The following is a 21,900-nucleotide window of genomic DNA, read 5'->3' as shown; positions in this document are numbered from 1 at the left end:
AGATAAAGGACAATCAACACTGACACTGGACTCAATGCTGTGCATAGCTGCAGAATGAAACACAGATGTATGGAACTGCAAAAGTTCCAGATTGTTCCAGTACACTTTAACCCCTGCTTTTATCTTCACATCACCTGGCGCTCTTTAAATTATTCAGTTCTTCTGTCTGGATAAGATCATTGTGTTTTAGTCATGTGGTTTGCTACAGTTGCATGTGAGAAATAATCTCACATGCAACTGTAGTAATCTCTTTTACGAGGTCCTTACTGAAAACATTTAATCCTTACGAGTATAATCTGTACAACTACAGACTTTGCTTATTGATTACAAACTCACTCCCCTGTACTGGAGGTGCAGGAGCATGAACTCCAGTATACCAGCATATTTATAAGGCTTCCCATATTAGACTGCATCTCCACTCTTGCTAGTTGTCTTTTTTTCTGCTGAGATGATAAGCATCTCTGTTTGTCCATTTATTTCTGGCACTGGCACCTAGAAAAGTTTAAAATGACGTTATAAATGTAATGTAAGGTACTTATTGAAATCAACAGCATCCATCTCTCCACCTCCGTGGTGCCGAAAGACGCACAGCCTGTCTGCACCACGGCTTGCCGCATACCGTTGGGTTGCTTTTCAACTGTTTTCGGACCACAAAAATAGTTTTCCTTTTTCTTTCACGTTGGTGACTCCCACAGCATGGCAAATTGGCTGGTGTCCCAGGTCACATACATTGAGTATGGATAGACTGGTGCAGATTATTAATTGATTATTGATCATATCGAGGCGAGATAGTTAAATACCTCAAGGTATGTTAGCTAGCTAGCTATTCTTAATGGTCTGAATGGTTTGAATGGCTGTCAATGTTATCAAATCGCTCAGAAACTAATCCCAACAATATAGTTTGCCATCGTCGCCGTTATAGTTGTGGTGTGAACTCCACCATGCAATTGAGTTAGAACGATTTTACATGTTTATAGTTATCTTTATAGTTATTGTTCTTGGTGTGGACGGCCCTTTAATCCTTGCAGGTGATACGCAGATGAGCCATCTTTGTGACATTGAAGACTCTGGCTTTAGGCTCAACATATCTCGCTAACCTATCAATCACGCTTGAATTTTCTTTTACAGTTTTTTCCAACTGCTTACACACGTTTTCAAAACTGTCTCCTTTTTCCAAAACTCTACACACAATTCCCAAAACTGCACACACAAAATGCAAAATGCCTCACATCTCCTTCACAATGAAACTCTGCATTCAAAATATCATCAACACATCTCAAAATGAAGCATTTGCATCAAATGGCAAACACTTTTTTTATAATAGTAACTTTTTGGATATACCATGTACACACTGTTGTCCTAAATCTAAAGCTCTTTTGTCTTTCATAGGCTTATATCTACATTTACAATGTTCTAGAGAGAAAGTCATCTGCTGAAAGTGGTTGAAAAGTTACAGTAAACAACAATATAATGTTACAGTAAAACAGAAAATATTTATTGGACAAAACATCACGTTTGTAAGAGTAGCACAGTGTTGTATACAGTAGCATGAAACAAGAAAACAAAAGTACAAACATATGGAAACCAAAGGTATCATTTTTAGAATAAAGAATGTGTGTGTGTGTGTGTGTGTGTGTGTGTGTGCGTGCGTGTGCGCGTTGAGTGTGTGTGTGTTGAGTGTGTTTGTGCGTATTTGTGTGTGTGTGTGTGTGTGTGTGTGTGTGTGCGTGTGTGTATTGTGTGTGAGTGCTGAAATAGTAATTAGATAGTTGCATGCAGTATGGACGCCACTGTAAAGCTACTCAAGATGGGCTTCTCTCATTGGTCAATCTGTGGTTGATCACATGATGAATAAGTGTGGCCCTGATCTCATCAGAGATGGCTCTCCTTCCTCTTCTTCCCTCCTTCTCTTCCGCCTCCTCCTCCTCCTCCTCCTCCTCCTCCTCCTCCTCCTCCTCCTCCTCCTCCTCATTGGCATCCCCTGTCTCTCCCTCCTCCTCCTCCCCTTGCTCTCTGTCTATTGTTGGCATCCATTGTTCAAAACAGGTAATCTGACCTTTGACCTATGTATAGGCCTATATTAAAGCAGTGATTGGTTAGTGTTCAGTTATGACATAATGTGTTTGCAAATGTGAGGAGTGTGTGTGCCCTGGTAAATAAGTGTAGCATTTTGATTGGTTGTGTTTAGAAAAGGAAAGCAAGTTTTAGATTTTTGTGTCTTAGGTAGAGAATAGTGTGTAATGTTTTGAAAAAAAGTGTTTCATGCAATTGAAAACTAAGTGAAAGGCTGAGAAATAGCTTATGGTTTTGGAGATTTGCTGTGTAGTTTTGTACTTTGAGTGAGAGGTTTCAAAAATCGTGTGACATGAAAAGATTTTTTGTGTAAGCAGTTGGAAAAAACTGTAATCAACAATTTCAAGAGGCAGTAGTAGTGGTTGATGCGTTGCTTTGGTGCTGCAGCTTTTGTACTTTGCATGTTTTACTAAAGTGGTTCAGTACTCTGTAATTTTAGCTGAAAAAAGCTTTAAAAAGAGGAAGTGTTCCAGGAAGGACTAGCAGTGTGCAGTCTTCTGTGAACCGCAGTATTAAGTTCAGTTTTCTGTCATCTGTTCTATCACTCATAAATGATACAGAGCAGCCTTAGTGTCAGCCATGGGGAGCAAACAACAAAGAAACATTCACCATTTGGCCATGGGTAAGACAAATATTCCAAAACATGATTTGGAAAGCAGCTTTGTTGTACAGTATAACAGCTGTATTGTATAGGAATGAAGTCTCTTAACACTAAGATTTTTCTATATAAAGCTCCTACTCTAATATAGCAGTAAATGGCTATTTGCTATGAAAAGATAAAGTGGTGTCCTGAGCAGAGAATGAATTCACATTCCTTTTGTGTGTGTTGTGTTCCGAGCTTCTCTGTTCTTTAATATGTATATATTCTTGATATTGACCATGCGTGCATGTTAGTGCATGTAAGTTCCTCCCTTTATAACTATTGAGCGGGCAGAAATATATTTCACTAGAAACTGAATTTGAATCATTTACGTTTGAATTGGTTAGCTTGAATAACTGCTTTGAAAAACTTAAACTGAATGTTGTAATTTGAAATAGAACTCCAATAAACTTGAAACTTAATGTAATATGAAATTGAATTTTGTTGCTCTAAAACTTAGGTAAAAGGATTAAGGCCACATAGAAACCATTTATTTGAGTTCTGAGTCAGAACTCAGGATAAATAGTTTCCATGTGGCCCTAATCCTCTTGCGTAGAAACTGTATCAGATCCTCAGAAAATTCAACTCTGTTTACGTCCACATTCAGTTTACTGAGAAACATAATCATTGTTAGACGAAGAGAAGAACTTTGGTCGGTGTATGTTTTGATAGTTTCTTTATTGGATTAAATCCAAAGTGGCAGAAATCCAACCTTCCGTTAGCGGCTGTAGCTACTCTACGCTGGGTCTAACCTGTGTAACTGCATCCATCTCAAACCGCCCAGCACCTTGCCGGATCAGCAACCTTCTTATATAATAATAATAATAATAATAATAATAATATATTATATAATAATAATACTATTATATAATAATAATTATTATTATAATAATAACTTATAATATCCGTGAGAAGGTTTCATCAAGAGGCATGGCCAGCAGTACAATTTCTTTGTCACAGCACTTCCAGTCAGCCAGCTAACTTTGTCATACCAGAGCTGAAAAGACCTGTTACTTTGCCCTATCTTTTGCACTAAATCAATCTTAAGTGTTGATCTGCCCTGCTGTTTAATTCTAATTTTCTCCTCGTAAGGAAGACTTTCAAATGGCTTTGCCAAAACCAGGTCGACAATAGCATTGTCTTCCATAGTGTGCAGTTTGCTAGCTGGCTAGTTCACCCCTACAACACTAGCCTAGCCTACTGTATAAATGAAAGAATGAATGAATGAATGAACAAACGATCTAACAAAACAATATTAAACTCGAAGGAGGAAATGTGGGAATTAGGTTAAACTGAAACAAGGAATGTGGTGTATATGAAATGAACACCAAACATGAAAAATTGAAAATTGGCTAGCAATTTCACCAAGCAAATAACAAGAAATAGGTTGCAGCAGTTCGTCTTTCAACAACACTTGCAAAATCTGCGATGGGACTGAGTGAGGAGATGCAGCCTTTCGACAGACCCTCCAATCACCACGCAGAAGCCCGGCGTCCAGGCCAGCCCGCTGCTCCATTGACCCCCAGAGACGCTGGGCGTCCGTGGGGGGGCCATAATTGCAGCATTTATCAAATGACCGTCTAGTTTTGAAGCACTGAAAAAAGCTGCTCAAAGCAGTCCCATTGAAGTCCATGGACGCCAGGCTTCAACGGGGAAATGCGCTGTGATGCTACGGGAATGTATGAGAAGGAAATCGAGTCAGCTGATTCTGAACGAACTCGTCTTCCAGATTTACGTATTCTAACGAATTTTTAGTCAATAAAATGTTAACACAATAGTACATATTTGACCATTACATTTTAGACATTTTAGGGGAAGCCAAGCTTCCCTTGCAGTCTTAAAGAAATCGCCACTGATCTTTTATCTTCTCTCTATAGTCTGTTTTCTCTTGACTTTAACGTCATCTGCTGCAGGTCTGTCAATTCTACAGTGTGATAGATACAATTCTTTGTTTTTCAGTTAATTTTTTTGTAAAATACTTAAATATTGTATATTATGTCTTATGTGTCTGACAGATGGTCAGATCAGATTATGAGAGGTCTCTCACTGAGTGTCAGTACAAAGGTTTGGGACATACAACTGTAAACATAGTGAGGATGCTAGTGTTGTCTGTTCAGGTGAGTAAACTTTTGGATAAAGTGTTTTAAATGAATGTATCCTTTTCTATAGACAGCTCTGTCACTAAGTCTTTGTGGCTTGGGATTTGTGTAAGAGCTGTTCAGATGCAGCGATGAAAAAGAGCTGGTAACCACAGTATGCTTTTACAATTGGAAAGTAGAACAACAAGTGTGAAATGTTGCTAAAATGTCAGAAATGATACTGTAATGTAAGTGAAGAAGTTTATCGAAAGTGTTTTTACAGGCAGTATGGGATGTAAGCAGGCTCCGAAATTAACATTTGCCAGTCGCCAAATGTGGGTAAATTTTCCATTTGGCGAGTAATTGCCAGAGGGCTATATTTCAGTTTTTCCGTCTTCATTTTGGTGAAGCTGCAGCTACTTTCTTCTGTTCCTCTACTGTCTGCGGTCCTCATCGATATAGATTGAAGTGTCACGTAGCTCTCCACAAGCAGAAAAAAGAGGAGCTTAAAACTCAACTTGCTGGTTCAAAGTTAGGACTAGAAAATTAATTAGCAGTTAAAAAATGGATTGTATAGCCTATTTACATTTTTGCCTATGCCTGGAAATTTGCATAGATGTGGGGAAAAGAGTGGCGACATGCCGCAGATGACCCTTCCACAGGAGAACAGAAAAAGATGACTGAAGTCCGTTTTTCGTAGTATGACGCATAGGCATTCACTTTAGCCTATTTTATGTTTACACCACTTTGTGCTATTTTATTTTGAGTTTTTTGTTTTTTTATTGAATATTTGAAGTTCATAAATAAGTGTTTTGGCTGGCCTGGCTAAGTGGCACTATCCATGGTATTGAAAGGGTGGATTTCATTCTTGCATGTTTTATTTTCTTGCGCATGATTGCAGAGCCTATGTGTCCGCATGAGTAAGTTGAAGATAGGCTATTAAAGTAAAAATATTGATGAGTTAAATAAGAAAAAAAAGTAATAAAATATTCCTACAAATGCCCTTACCCCTAACCCTAACTGTTCCTTAAACAGGAAAACATTTGACATATGAATGTATCTTACAACGGAGTGAGTTAGCGCCTACGATTAGTGGCTAAGGGCTACCGGTCACTAGCAAATGCTAATTAGCACACGTAGCAACCACAACTGCTAACTCCGTAGCAGCAGGAGGTGCAAATCAAAAGTCCGGTCTACCTCCATGGCGGTAGGGACCGGTGTTGCATCACAGAAGTGTTACGCTCACTATTCAAAATGGCGGCTCAGAAATCCAACCTTCTGCAAACTTTATTTATATCTTAAAGCTTGTTGAATTTATGAGCCTCACCAGTTTTTTCTCTTTCTCTCTATAGTCTATTTTCTCTTGAGTTCAACTTCACCTGCTGCAGGTCAGTCAAGTCTATGGTGTAATGCTTACAATCCTTTCAGTTTTCAGTTTTAGCAAAATACTTAAATATTGTATGTTATTTCTTATGTGTCTGACAGATGGCCAGATCAGATTGACTGGGTCTGGGTCTACTCTGTGCTCTGGAAGAGTTGAAATCTATTACAACAACATCTGGGGAACAGTCTGTGATGATGATTGGGACTCAGATGATGCTAAGGTGGTTTGCAGAGAGTTGGGCTGTGATATGGCAATGAGTGCCCCTCAATCATCAGCCTACTTTGGTGAAGGAACCGGACAAATTTGGCTTGATGATGTGGCCTGTTCAGGAAATGAGAGGTCTCTAACTCTGTGTAAGCACAAAGGATTTGGGAAACACAACTGTGGACATAGTGAGGATGCTGGTGTTGTCTGTTCAGGTGAGAAATATTTTTGAATAAATGTATCCTTTTCTATAGACAGCTCTGTCACTCAGATGCAGCGATGGAAAAGAGCTGGTAACCACAGCATACTTTTAGAATTAGAAAGCAGAACAAGTGTGAAATGTTGCTAACACACCAAAACTGTTACTTAAAGTGTAATGTAAGTGAAGCAGTGTATCAAGTGCTTGATCAACTGGGAAAATTGTTATATCATACTCACAGTCATGTAAGGAGTGTAAAGCATGTAAATGAGTCATAACTTTTGCCAAATGTGTTTAACAAAGACGGTTTCTGACATGACTAAATAAAGACCACCACCCCCCACCCCCCCAGCAATGGTTTGTCTTCTGTGTTCTCTGCCTAGGTGTCAGATTGGCTGGGTCTACTCCGTGCTCTGGGCGAGTTGAAATATATTACAACACCTGGGGAACAGTCTGTGATGATGATTGGGACTTAAACGATGCTGAGGTGGTTTGCAGACAGTTGGGCTGTGGTACAGCACTGAGTGCCCCTCATTCAGCCAGCTTTGGTGAAGGAACCGGAGAAATCTGGCTCGATAATGTGGCCTGTTCAGGAAGTGAGGGGTCTGTAACTCTGTGTCAGCACAGAGGATTTGGGACACACAACTGTAACCATGGAGAGGATGCTGGTGTGGTCTGTTCAGGTGAGAAAGATTTTGGATAAAGTGTTTTGAATAAATGTATCCTTTTCTATAGACAGCTCTGTCACTCAGATGCAGTGATGGAAAAGAGCTGGTAACCACAGCATACTGTTAGAATTAGAAAGCAGAACAAGTGTGAAATGTTGCTAACACACCAGAAACTGTTACTTAAACTGTAATGTAAGTGAAGCAGTGTATCAAGTGCTTGATCAACTGGGAAAATTGTTATATCATACTCACAGTCATGTAAGGAGTGTAAAGCATGTAAATTAGTCATAACGTTTGCCAAATGTGTTTAACAAAGACGGATTCTGTCATGACTAAATGAAGACCAGCACCCCCCACCCCCCCACCAATGGTTTGTCTTCTGTGTTCTCTGCCTAGGTGTCAGATTGGCTGGGTCTACTCTGTGCTCTGGGCGAGTTGAAATATATTACAACAACATCTGGGGAACAGTCTGTGATGATGATTGGGACTTAAACGATGCTGAGGTGGTTTGCAGACAGTTGGGCTGTGGTACAGCACTGAGTGCCCCTCAGTCAGCCCACTTTGGTGAAGGAACCGGACAAATCTGGCTTGATGATGTGGCCTGTTCAGGAAGTGAGAGGTCTGTAACTCTGTGTCAGCACAGAGGACTTGGGACACACAACTGTAACCATGGAGAGGATGCTGGTGTTGTCTGTTCAGGTGAGAAAGTTCTATTTAGTGTGTCCCTTCTAATCCAGTGAGCAGGGCCTGCTGCATGTTAGCTCATTCCCCAGCAGTGGTCCACTTAAATGTTAGGGCCATATTTAATGTTATTAATTACACCTACTTGCCCGTCAATGAAAAAATGTCAAAATTGTTGCCAGGGCTCTCAAGTTTTGAAGACAGGCAAGAGTGACATTCTATGTTCATGGTGACTAATGATGCGGGGGGGTCTGGGGGTCCTCCCCCAGAAACTTTTGAGCATTAAACACTTAATTTCCTGCATTCTGGTGAATTTGTATGCACTTATTTCTACATTTTTCTGAATCAATTTATGCTGGGAATATCTTTATGTAAAGGGAAACAGATTACAATCCAAATATAAAAACATAATGGAATATATTGCAATAAGGCTCTCAGGCATTCTGTATTGCTTTCATCTATTTATTCTCCTGTAGATCGACTTTTCTAATTATATCTGAGTCAGCACACATGTAGCCTAGGCATAATTTACTCTTCCCTTCTCTTTTGCATCTTTTGTTGAGGAAGTAACCTCCTTAAATGTGCATATGACAATTATTCACCTCAATGATACATTAATTCATTTTAATTTATTAATAAACCCCTGGACTGTAATATTGTTAAGTTTGAGGAAGATTTCTGCTCATGTTCAAAACTTTGTGCACATTCAAAATATATCTGTGTTCTCTGAGATTTGGAGGAGTCGTGATATTTTGAGAAAAATAAAGTTATAATATTCACTATATTTCAGAAAATAATCTACCTGCACCATAGTCTGCTGTGCATTACGTGATTGCTCTGCTGATACGGTAGATCTCAGACCTTCTGACAGACACAGAGACCCATTTGGGTCTCTGGTCTCCGAATGAGCAAACGTTTAGGGAAGTGTCTGTACGCTGCTCTATGTTTTTTTTTTCATTGGTTGTTATGTTAAATCTTACCCAGATACAATAGTGCTATTTTCTGATTGGCTATTGTGTAGCCCCTTTCTTTTTTTTGATTGGCTGATAAGTGGCAGGCTCAACTAAGAACTCCAGGGGAGACGCGCTTGATTCCTGCCGGTTCCATAGTGAGAGTGGCGCGTCAGAGAAATTTTGGCCGCTGCGGCATATTAAATATATTATAAATAGTTTTTCCGCGTGAGAAATACAATGTGTGGCGGGAGTGCGTGACAAAAGACTGAAATGAGTGACTGTCACGCTCAAAGCGTGACACTGGAGAGCCCTGTGTTGCTGTGAGTTAAGGGCCCATGTCCATCCATAGAGCAATGCTGTGGCTAAAAATACATCACATACAAAAGCGAAAACACAAACATTAGGAGAAAAGCACTCCAAATTCAAAATGCTTAAAATATCAAAGTCTATACATGAGTAAATTAAAACATCAAGAGAAATGTTCTCAAAATAAGAAAGAGACGCAAATGCTTAAATACAAAACATACATATATGGCTCTTCTACCCAAATCCTGTTGTAAATTCTTTTCATTTTGAAACATTTGATTTACATCATACAAGTAATTTGCCATTTGAGGTCCCACTCTTGACTTAAATGGAACAAAACTGCACACCATATGCAGGGTGACAAGCATATAATCAGGTTGTATTGAAAGTGTTCAGCTTGTGTTGCACCCTTTCACATGAGACAGCTTTCACAGCTTAAACTATGGTTGTCTTTTTCAAATATGAGTAGAAGAGAAATTAGATTTGAAAAACAAGCATATGAACCTGTAGTTGTGCAATTGGGGAAAGGCCCATAGAACATAAACACTGCCTCTTTACAGTAATTCAGCTTGACTGGTACAAACATGGTTACTCTACAAAAAAACAAAATACCAGTAAATTCTCAAATCTTTAAACTTTTTATTAAACACCACGAAGGCTTTTAAATCTGCAGTATTTATTGGATGTTCCATCAGTCAGAGTTCCCATTATACCTCCTCATTATATTGTTGTTTTATGTTTCAGCACTCCTCCCAAAGCCCAGCATCTCCAAGAATCCTGCTGCTGAGGTTACCTGGGGTCAGAACGTCGGCATCACTTGTTCTGTCTCAACTCAAACTCAACAGATTTTAAGTCCAACATTTATTTTGAAAAAGGCTTCAAGTTCAGTTGGAGAGACCCAAACGTCAAGTACCAACTCTGCTACCTTCAACATGCCTGAAGTCAACTTTGACAACGAAGGATCCTACCAGTGTCAGTATAAGATAACAGTTGCAGGTCAAGACTTCACCTCCTCAAGTGACTCTGTCAGCCTTTCTGTTACTGGTAAGAAAATCAGTCAGTTCCCCGAAAATTGATGTTTAAACATTTTGTTTGCAAAGTTATTGGCTTTCTTGTTGAGAGTTATATGAGGAGACACCTGTGAGTGGTATAAATTTTTTCATCTAACTTCTGCAAGAAACACAAACATATATTAATTAAGCAATTCAGCCAACTTATAAAACAAGGGAATTCCCCCAGTGTGGGATTAATAAAGTATATCACATCTTAAAACTGAAAAATATAGCTCAGCTCAAGGTAATACATTTTTCACTCCAACATTTAATTTTTTTCAGTGAGCCTCCCGACACCCAGCATATCCATGAATCCTGTTGGTGAGGTTACCTGGGGTCAAGACGTTGGCATCACTTGTTTGATCTCAACTCAGGTTTTAGGTGGGACATTCATCCTGCAGCACTCCTCAGGCTCATCCAGAAAGACAGAAACTCGTACCAACTCTGCTACCTTCAACATTGTCCAAGTGGACTTTCACAATGAAGGATCGTACCAGTGTCAGTATCAGACAAGGAGTTCAAGTCAAGACTTCATCTCACCCCAAAGTGACTTTGTCAGACTCTCTGTTTCTGGTAAGATTAATGGATAAATAATCTAATAAGCAACACAATAAGGAACACAGAATATCATTACCAAGAATAACCAAACATAAAGAAACAGTACAGGAATATAGCAAGGAGTTTGTTAATGTACAGTGCCTTAGGAAAAGGCAATGATAGTATATATATATATATATATTATGCTATGCATAGAATGGACAATGTATATTTGTGTTGCAACAACTTCTTGTTTTATAGCAAAACATGCAAAATGGTTGCCATGCCACGTCACGCTGTTCGACGAAAATTCAAGCTTTTAATAACTTTCCATCATTAAGGTCTTTGGAATGTACAAAATATTTTTTAAGTTGATCTGGTCAAATCTGCAGGAGGATTTCTTAATGCTAAAGTGCGTAGTTTCTGTCGCCCCCATGAGGAATTCTAAGTAATGAGAAAAATACTGTCAACAATAGGTTAGGTAGCCGGCTACAGAGCTCCATGAGCTGTCGGTCGTATGTGCTGAACCCCAGGAAGAATCTTCAAGATTCTTCACTACTGTGATGACTAATGGTAATTCTTAATAAACGATAAACAAAAAACTGTCCACACATTCACACGACTGAGCCCAAGCCAAAATTCAATATTTCAATAGTCTCCCAACACATTCTTATGAACAGGTTTGTATGATATTGTACGAAAATGCATGAATACCAATTAATATGATATCCTATGAAATTAGGCGGCCGCGGGCTGGCGCTCGTATCGGCTGCAGTTGGTAGTTAAGTTTATCTGACAATAGATTAGTGGTAGCCAGCTACAGAGCTGCGTGAGCTGTCGGTCTTATGAGCGGACATTACATTTAAGTTTAGCCAACCATAAGGAGGCATATAGATAGCCTCCTATACTACTCTATAAATACATCCTCAAACAAATGGCACAAACTGAACCCCGAGAAATACAAAAAAAAAAAAACAATTACACCGAGGCAAAAAACATTAAACAAACAAAAGAGCAACCTCTCAGCAAGCTGCAAAAAAAATCCTTCATCCCTCTCCCTTTCACACACACCTGGACATATATATATATATATATATACACACACGTGGGTGTGTAACCCCAGCCAAAAACAGCGTGCAGGATGTGCAGTCCGTCGCCATAACATTTTTTTTTGTGTAATAAAGGGTCAACATGCCAAAACTTTTGCCCACCTTTTCCATCTTGATCTATGTTGATTCATTAATTTGATATTCTCCTAATACTCCCTTTTGTACTTTTGCACTTACTTTAGTGCCACTGCAGCAGCCCAACATCTCCCTAACATCTCCTAACAGGGGGCTGGTCTGGGGCCCTGAAGGTGCACAGATCACCAGAGGTTTCAGCTTTGTCTTCACCTGCTCCACTTCCTCCCATTATCCTGGAGGTGTTTTCCATCTCATCTTCTCTGGTTCAAACCTCACCAACACAGAGCCAGTGGTCAACCAGTCAGCCTCCTTTTCCTTCCCGGTGGCTGAGTATGAACACCGGGGCAACTACAGCTGTGTGTATGAAGTCACACTGTCCTCGAGGAGATTCACTTCTACACAGACAGCACCGATTAGTGTCGTCATTAAAAGTAAGTAGAATGAACAAAAAAAAATTAAACTAAATTTTGCAATGTTTTATCAACAATATTTGTCGTCTGTATTTGTTTCAATAGTCTCCCAACACATTCTTACGAACAGGTTTGTATGATATTGTACGAAAATGCATGAATACCAATTCATATGATATTCTATGAAATTAGGCGGCCGCGGGCTGGCGCTCGTATCGGCTGCAGTTGGTAGTTAAGTTTATCTGACAATAGATTAGTGGTAGCCAGCTACAGAGCTGCGTGAGCTGTCGGTCTTATGAGCAGACATTACATTTAAGTTTAGCCAACCATAAGGAGGCATATAGATAGCCTCCTATACTACTCTATAAATACATCCTCAAACAAATGGCACAAACTGAACCCCGAGGAATACACAAAAAAAACAATTACACCGAGGCAAAAAACATTAAACAAACAAAAGGGCAACCTCTCAGCAAGCTGCAAAAAATTCCTTCATCCCCTCTCCCTTTCACATACACCTGGACATATGTGTATATACACACGTGGGTGTGTAACCCCAGCCAATAACAGCGTGCAGGGTGTGCAGTCCGTTCTCATAAAAAAACAATTTTGTGTAATAAAGGGTCAACATGCCAAAACTTTTGCCCACCTTTTCCATATTGATCTATGTTGACTCATTAATTTGATATTCTCCTAATACTCCCTTTTGTACTTTTGCACTTACTTTAGTGCCGCTGCAGCAGCCCAACATCTCCCTAACATCTCCTAACAGGGGGCTGGTCTGGGGCCCTGAAGGTGCACAGATCACCAGAGGTTCCAGCTTTGTCTTCACCTGTTCCATTTCCTCCCATTATCCTGGAGGTGTTTTCCATCTCATCTTCTCTGGTTCAAACCTCACCAACACAGAGCCAGTGGTCAACCAGTCAGCCTCCTTTTCCTTCCCGGTGGCTGAGTATGAACACCGGGGCAACTACAGCTGTGTGTATGAAGTCACACTGTCCTCGAGAAGATTCACTTCTACACAGACAGCACCGATTAGTGTCGTCATTAAAAGTAAGTAGAATGAACAAAAAATAATTAAACTAAATTTTGCAATGTTTTATCAACAATATTTGAATGATACATAGACTACTACCTGTATACGGGGGGAGGTCGTCGGTTCAATACCCAGACCGACAGGATAAAATCTGGGTGGGGAAAGTGAAAGAGCAGCGCTTGTCCCTCCCTCATTACCACCACTGAGGTGCCCTTGAGCAAGGCCCTTAACCCCAACCGCTCCAGTGGAGCTGCTCAGTGGCCAGCAGATCAGACTGTGGTTGTACTGGGCAGCTTCCAGGTATGGATGTGGAACTGTGTGAATGTGACAGGTCGTCATTGCAAATGAGAATTTGTTCTCAATCGACTTACCTGGATAAATAAAGGTTAAATCGATAAATATGATCATTTTTGTCATATGATGAAATAGGTAGTTCATTTCTACCCTCAAATACGACCCACAAGAGCATTTTCCATCCTCATATCTAAAACAGAGAACGTAATAGTCACAGTTTTAAGGATGGTCACAGTTTGGTTTAGCCTGACAAGCCAGACCCACATCAAGATGTTGGGTCTGGGAACTCACCATTGGCAGGGGTCAATCTGAGGGGCGGGATAAACGGTTGTCTTTCAAATTCCCACTGCACGCAATAGGATAGCACTACAACCCAGCAGAGCAATGAAGAAGGTAGCAGAGCTAGTTGATAGATTAAACTTTTGCCGTATCTGGTCGGCAAAACTCCGAACACATCTTCCGTTTTTAAGAATGACTTCAGTGCCGTTTTCTCAAAGAAAAGCTTAACTCCAAGTCTTCCAGAGTTGCGGCCAAAGCCAATTCGAAAGACCGCTGTTCGCCAGCAGCAGCAGCCATAAGCCCGCCCACCGACTCTATACACAATGTGATTGGCCCGGCCAGAGTTTGGTTTTCCCAGTTTGCAAGCCAACGGAGAGTTGCTAGACCCCCTGGCTGCAAATTACATTTGCTGCCGCTAGGGTGCGTCTAGATTTCTAAGCTAAGTTTGGTTATGTTTAGGCACCAAAACTATTTAGTTAGGTTTAGCAACAACATTGTGGTTTGGGTTAAAATCAAGTAACTTTACTTCTGGTTATGTATGTGACGCTGAACGTGACGTAGCTCAGTTTGTTCTGTAAAGTTTAAAAAAAAAAGAAAAAAAAAATTAACCATTTACTTTTATTTTCAAATGGGACTTGAAAAGGGTCTCCTGGTTTAAAGTCCTGTGTTTTAAAATTAATGTCTACCATACACTAGAAGACTTTGAACAGACTTTGAAAAGACTATAGTCTGACACCATCTCACATCTAAAGATAATATCCCACATTGAATGTTAAAGACTGGGGATCTTGCAGGGTCAGAAATTGCAGGACTACACAATTACCCGGAGGTCCGCGTTTATCCGCCGTTAAAACTCCTGTTGGATGACTCACTTCAGAAAGGTTGAAAACTTTCCCTCTTTAGCGTTTAGCTTAGCACCATAGCAACCATAAACAACACTGGCTCTAGCTGCTTCCTGTTTGCTGCTGGAGGGAGCGCACAGTGCGCACCCATTGGTTGTTGACAATGTTCATGTAATTTAAAGGGATATTTCACCGTTGGAAAGATGAATATATCTTTAAATTGGGTCACTTATGTAGTCGAAATGTGAAAAAAAATTAGAAATTGGTGGCTTCTAGGCCGAGAAAAGCCAGAAAATTTGTTTTTGGCTCATGTGGATGAAAGACACCAAATCCCAGAATGCACTTGTTTCGCTGCTTTAGCGTCTACTCCCAAGCCACGCCTACCGTTTACAAACAGACAGTGAGACAGTCAACTCAACTTATGTGTATTTTATATCATTTCAACCATATACACAAAACAACGTTTCACCGTGGCTCAAGTGGTTACACAATAACCATAAAAATAAAAAAAATATATAAAAACGACATTATATAAAAACGACATACAAAACAGGCTACATTTAGTGCACAAGTGGTTACACAATTAAAATATATAAAAACATTATATAAAAAACGACATACAAAACAGGCTACATTTAGCGCACACACATTATATGCTCCGTAAAGTTCAGCTACCACATACCTACTAGCATTAGCGCTTGGTGAGCTGTAAACACGGAGTATAGCTAAACACAGCCGTAAATTTGCATGGAATGTAGAATGGTCGGCATTTAACAGTCACAAACTCCACCAGCAGTTAGCAGTTAGTTGGATACAAGAACCCCATTTCTGCACCAGGCAGTACGTGTTAACACAGCCCACCTCGACTAGTCTTACCCGGCGACAGCGCAGCCGGCCTGGTAGCTGGATAGTCTGATACACTTTTGTTCAGAAATGTTTCCACAACAACAAAAACACAGCAGTCTCTGAACTCGCGGTGGGAGTTTTGTTGAAGTTGGATGTAGTCCAGTTTATTGTCTAATGAGCGGACACTTACAAGCAGGATTGATGAAACAGGTGGCCGGCTAGCGTTTGCACACTCGTTCAACGTTCCCCGCTGATGATGTCCCTTTACCGGCCAGATGCATCGAGCAACACCGCTGGTCTCCATAGCCGGCTGGAGAAACTCGTGTAGTGTGTTGAGTTCCGTCTGTAATAAAGTGTCCTGCATATTCTCCGATCTGTACCAATGTATCCCGGTGGTACACGTGTGCAGTAGTTTGAATGTACATCATTTTTGTTCTAAAATGTCCTTAGGGATGTATCTATCTATCTATCTATCTATCTATCTATCTATCTATCTGTAAGCAAGGATTCAAGACGGCTGACCCTCGTTTTGCTTCGGCAACCTTCGGGTAAAGACGACAGTCCAACCCCCAATGGGCGGGTTGAAAACATGCGGCTGTAGTCATTTTACGTCATCGGAAGATTTTTTTCAGACCCACAATACAGACATCTCTCGTCTCAGGGGGACATGAGGGAGGGAAGCACGGTCATTCAAAAATACTACCGTGTTTCTGCTGATACAAAGCTCAATGCTAAATCGGTGAAGTATCCCTTTAACTTCACTACCAAGACATAAAACGTTTGTGAGAATGTCAAGATGGGAAAAATAGTGACTCGGACTGAGTTTTTTGACCACCTTACACCAAACGATTGAGAAGACGGGAGCGCCCCAACTCTAGCAAGACTCTCAGGATTTCATTCCGATATTGGAAATTAGTCCCAACGGTGGTAATGCTTGAAAAGTCGTTTGGTGTAGGGTGTAACACAAACAGAAAGAAAAAATGTTTGTCTCTCCTAGTGCATTTGTTGCCGCTGGTCTCTTCAGTAGCTGCTGGGGGTCTGCTGCTGCTCCTGCTAGTCTTGGTGGTGGTCTGTCTGGTCTGCAAGAGAAGACGACGAGCCAAGCACACTGGAGCCCTCGTCGAAACTCAATGTCTGTGCTCACACAGTACACATTCATCCAATGAGTTGAAATGCTTGAAGAATTTCTTCTGATGTTCATGATGCTTGTGTTTCAGTGGCTGTCAGAGTCAGGAATGCTTATGGAGATACCGAGTATGAGGACGACAAGGCCGACTATGAGAATGTTGATCCAATGGACACCAAGAAGAATCTCAAAGAGGAAGCAGGGAAAGGGGAGGAAGAGGAGACCAATGATTATGTGGAGCCAGAGAGTGACGAAGGTCATGATTATGAGGAAGCGGAACCAAAGGCAAGAATTATAAAGACCAACAAGGTCAATTTCAGGGTAGAGGAAAACGAAGAAGAAGATAATGAAGATGACTATGAAAATGTTACAAAGCCATTTGGTGAAGAAACTTTGGACATGTATGGAGAACAGGATATTTATCAAAACTTTTAAGGTTTCCATTGGTCAACAGTGTCACAGTGGTTACCGTGGATGAAGCACTTTTTTTTGACCCACTGCAAAGAATTTAAATCTTAAGGTGCTTTCACTTCTGTAGTTCGGCTAATTTGGTCAAGACCAAGGGCAAAAAATTATACATTGTAGCATTTTTCAGCTGTTTCAGTTCCTTTTCACACCACATGGTTTGCTCTGGTCTGAATCAGCTGATGAGTTGGTGAAATTAAGCAAAATGCAGCAACACAAGTCACGTGACAACATTCACATCATTGGCCAGATGTGTCCTTGAACACATTTCCTAAACTGCTCTTCGATTGGTCAGAATTAACATGCAGGAAAATTCCAACGGAACTCCCAGTCATAAACAAAGAGAGGAGGAAAAGCCAGCAGACATGTGTTTTTGCCTACTAAGTTCTATGGAGAGACAAGTGCAAGGGTTGATTGTAGCCCTGGTCATCATAGCACAGTACAGCTACGTACTACGGCAGCTGGTTTAGTCCAAACATGCACAGTTTTTCCAGCAGTTGGGTCTGTTCCAGGTCGGATCACGTTCTCACCACAAACATATTGGTCCAGAATTCATTCGAAAGGGTCCGCTTTTGGTGCGCATCCGAGTGCGATTGCTGCATTCCAATTGCCCAAACGAACCATACCAAGAAGGAAAACGAACTGTAGATCGATTCAAATTTCTAAATTAGGCAGGTGTGAAAGTCCCCTTAAAGTGACAAGTGACTATTCAAATAGATAAATATTAAAATGATGCTGAAGAAACTGCAGCATGGTGTCTTCCGGCCTCAGGGGAATCGGCTAGTCATTCAATTCTTTATTATTTTGAATTGCATATACCTAGATAAATTATCAAAACTCTTGAATGCACTGTTGTATATCTAAAAAAGCTCTTTATCGAGATGAATTGTAGATGAGAATTTGTTGTTTGTGTATGTGTGTGTGTGTATATGTATATATGTGTATGTATACACATGTATGTATGTGTATGTGTGTGTGTGTATATGTATATATTTGTATTCATGTATTCCTCTGAATGATTTGTATATGCGACAGGAAGATGTCTGTTAAATAAGTAATTTTGTGGTGTCTTGTAATCCCATGTGGGATGGGCCAAAATGTTTGGCATGAAAACATAACTAACTAACTAACTAACTAACTCTAGGTTTTAATATTTTAAAAACCAGCAAAGCCAGAAAAAAACTATTTGGTTTTTGATATGTCCAACTGTATTCCTATAGTTCCAAATCCTTGTAGGCTGGCCTATTTACATATTTGAATATTGTAATTTATACCGATGAAACAGTATTATCACATTATTATAATTAATATATTAATAATTATGAGCTAGTTTTGTGGCTCTGTATCATAATTTATATTTGTCAGGGGACTTGAAGCCAGTTAGTATAACTGAAGCAAAAGGAGAACTGGTTGGTCTCTGGACATACGTATATGAATATTTTATTATATGTAGTCAATAGGTGCAAACAGCAAATTATAGTCCTATGGACAGTAGCCCATGATAATTTTATTGCTGCTCCTTTGCACATATTTGTGAATTATCGTAATTAGGTCATGAATTGTTAATGTTTGTAGAATTCTATAATCTGGTGTTTTGTATATAATTTGCATTGGATTATATCAATGATTTATTGTTCTATCTACCAGTAACCACGGGCGGAAAATAGCAATTGTGCTAATACCTGATGCAGTGCATCTCTCCTTGTTTTTATTACTAGGTTAATGTTTAATTGTACACTGTCCTTGTCTGAATAAAATGACATTACATGGCCCCCATGTACAGAGTATCCAAAAATAATGGTTTTATCCTGCACATAATATATCAATTTCTTAAATATTCAAATATTTAATTTTGATATTTATGCTACTTTTATTAATTGTTTTTATTGAGCAATTCAAGTCCAGCATGGGTCTTTAAAACCCATTTTAGTAAATTTCAATTAAGACCTCTTTATTTACACCTATGTTAACTGTCTTGTATTATTGTAAATAAACTTTTCACTTTCTTGCTGAGAGTTGCCTACAACAACAAAAAAATCACAGTAATTGCATTAACAGAGACTTGGCTCAAGGTAGAACATCATGATTTGGTTGAGATTGAGGGATACAAACTGTTTTTATTAACAGGAAACAATCAAAGATTGGGGGAGTTGCATTATATATTTACAAAAGATATCATGGTAATAGTTGTTCTAGATACAATCATGGAAACATCACATTACAGTACAAATTGAAAGGGAGAAATCTAAAAACATTCTCACTACTTGCATTTATAGGAAACCAGGATCAAGTATGGACATGTTTAAGGAAAAAATATCAGAAATGTTCAGTAACAGCAATAAACAAAAAATGTGTTTTTTTCTGCAGAGATTTCAATATTGACTTGCTCAACCCACAAGAACACAACAAAACTATAGAGTTCATTAATTTGATGTACATTACCGGTTTATATCCCTCAATCAACCAGAATTACAACCAATAATGCTACACTAATTGATAATATATTTACCAACGTCATTGACTATAAAGTTCAAAGTGGACTAATCATAAATGACATCAGTGATCATCTGCCAGTTTTTGCAAACATACATAGCTACACTAAGACCAGGAAAAAAAACAGAATATACACAATGACCAGACACAGAACCCAAGAAAACATCAAACCATTCAAAGAGGATTTAATGAAACAAGACTGGGGCAAAGTGTACGCAGAAAATGACAATGAAGCCTATGATTCATTTTTCACTGTTGTAACATCACTTTACGAAAAAAAAACTGTCCTCTGGTAAAGAAAGAAGTAAAACAGAAATCTGATGAAAAACATACATATTAACATACTAAACGGTACATTAAATGCATGTAAGGCATTTTTTTTTATTATATAAATCATTTTTAAAGAAGAGAAAACAAAACAAAACTGACTAGAATCATGAATCTACAGTGCCTTGCAAAAGTATTCACCCCCCTTGGCTTTTTACCTATTTTGTTACATTACAGCCTTTAGTTCAATGTTTTTTTAATCTGAATTTTATGTGATGGATCAGAACACAATAGTCTAAGTTGGTGAAGTGAAATGAGAAAAATATATACATAAAAATATTTTTTAGAAATAAAAAACAGAAAAAGTCAATGTGCTTAACTATTCACCCCCCTAAAGTCAATACTTTGTAGAGCCACCTTTTGCGGCAATCACAGCTCCAAGTCGCTTTGGATAAGTCTCTATGAGCTTGTCACATCTTACCACTGGGATTTTTGCCCATGCCTCCTTGCAAAACTGCTCCAGCTCCTTCAAGTTGGATGGTTTGCGCTTGTGAAGAGCAATCTTTAAGTCTGACTACAGATTTTCTATTGGATTGAGGTCTGTGCTTTGACTAGGCCATTCCAACACATTTACATGTTTCCCCTTAAACCACTCAAGTGTTGCTGTAGCAGTGTGTTTGGGGTCATTGTCCTGCTGGAAGGTGAACCTCCGTCCTAGGGTTTGCGCCAGACAGCGTTTTCTTTGATGGCCGAAAAGTTCAATTTTAGTCTCATCAGACCAACTCTATGGAGCGTACAGCTTATTGTCGTCCTATGTACAGATACTCCAGGCTCTGCTGTGGAACTCTGCAGCTCCTCCAGGGTTACCTTAGGTCTCTGTGCTGCCTCTCTGATTAATGCCCTCCTTGCCCGGTCCGTGAGTTTTGGTGGGCGGCCGTCTCTTGGCAGGTTTGCTGTTGTGCCATGTTGTTTTCATTTGGTTATGATAGATTTGATGGTGCTTCTGGGGATCATCAAAGATTTTGATATTTTGTTATAATCTAATCCTGACTTGTACTTTTCAACAACATTGTCCCTTACATGTTTGGAGAATTATTTGGTCTCCATGGCAGTGTTTGGTTTAGTGGTGCCTCTTGCTTATGTGTTGCAGCCTCTGGGGCCTTTCAAAAAGGTGTGTATATGTAATGACAGATCATGTGACACTTAGATTGCACACAGGTGGACATCATTTCACTAATTATGTGACTTCTGAAGGTAATTGGTTGCACCAGAGTTTTTTATGGGCTTCATAACAAAGGGGGTGAATACATACGCACATGCCAATTTTCAGTTTTATATTTCTAAAAAATAGTTTTATGTATATATTTTTCTCATTTCACTTCACCATTTTAGACTATTGTGTTCTGATCCATCACATAAAATTCTGATTAAAAAACATTGAACTAAAGGCTGTAATGTAACAAAATAGGTAAAAACCCAAGGGGGGTGAATACTTTTGCAAGGCACCGTATATATATATTATAAGTCATAGCATATATTATCATGTACGTAGATATCCTCAGGTCTGGACTCTTATCAAGCATGAGTAATTTCAGGCAGAATGGACAATGTACATTTGAGTTGCAACAACTTCTTGTTTTATAGCAAAACATGCAAAATGGTTGCCATGCCACGTCACGCGGTTCGACAAAAATTCAAGATTTTAATAACTTTCCATCATTAAGGTCTTTGGATTGTACAGATTTTTTTTTTAAATTGATCTGGTCAAATCTGTAGAATGATTTCTTTAAAGCTATAGTACATAGTTTCTGTCGCCCCCATGAGGAATTCTAAGTAATGATAAAAAAACTGTCAACAATAGGTTAGGTAGCCGGCTGCAGAGC

The 21,900-nt window shown here is 39.4% G+C and overlaps 1 protein-coding gene across 1 annotated transcript in view; it reads left to right on the top strand.

Annotated features, from left to right (window-relative positions):
• Window positions 1-6,428: 6,428 nt before the first annotated feature.
• LOC116045079 (deleted in malignant brain tumors 1 protein-like) overlaps window positions 6,429-21,900 on the top strand; it is a 98,955-nt gene continuing 83,483 nt past the window's right edge. Inside the window, exons 1-7 of the mRNA XM_031292595.2 lie at window positions 6,429-6,594; window positions 6,962-7,261; window positions 9,931-10,230; window positions 10,521-10,811; window positions 12,067-12,390; window positions 16,664-16,798; window positions 16,884-17,158. Coding sequence (XP_031148455.2) covers window positions 6,429-6,594; window positions 6,962-7,261; window positions 9,931-10,230; window positions 10,521-10,811; window positions 12,067-12,390; window positions 16,664-16,798; window positions 16,884-17,158 — 1,791 coding nt within the window. The remainder of the gene's footprint in view (window positions 6,595-6,961; window positions 7,262-9,930; window positions 10,231-10,520; window positions 10,812-12,066; window positions 12,391-16,663; window positions 16,799-16,883; window positions 17,159-21,900) is intronic.

This window comes from Sander lucioperca, chromosome 2 (assembly GCF_008315115.2).
Source record: "Sander lucioperca isolate FBNREF2018 chromosome 2, SLUC_FBN_1.2, whole genome shotgun sequence".
Taxonomy (NCBI): domain Eukaryota; kingdom Metazoa; phylum Chordata; class Actinopteri; order Perciformes; family Percidae; genus Sander; species Sander lucioperca.
Note: the sequence above shows the minus strand (reverse complement) of the source record. Positions and strands in the feature narration are given on the sequence as shown.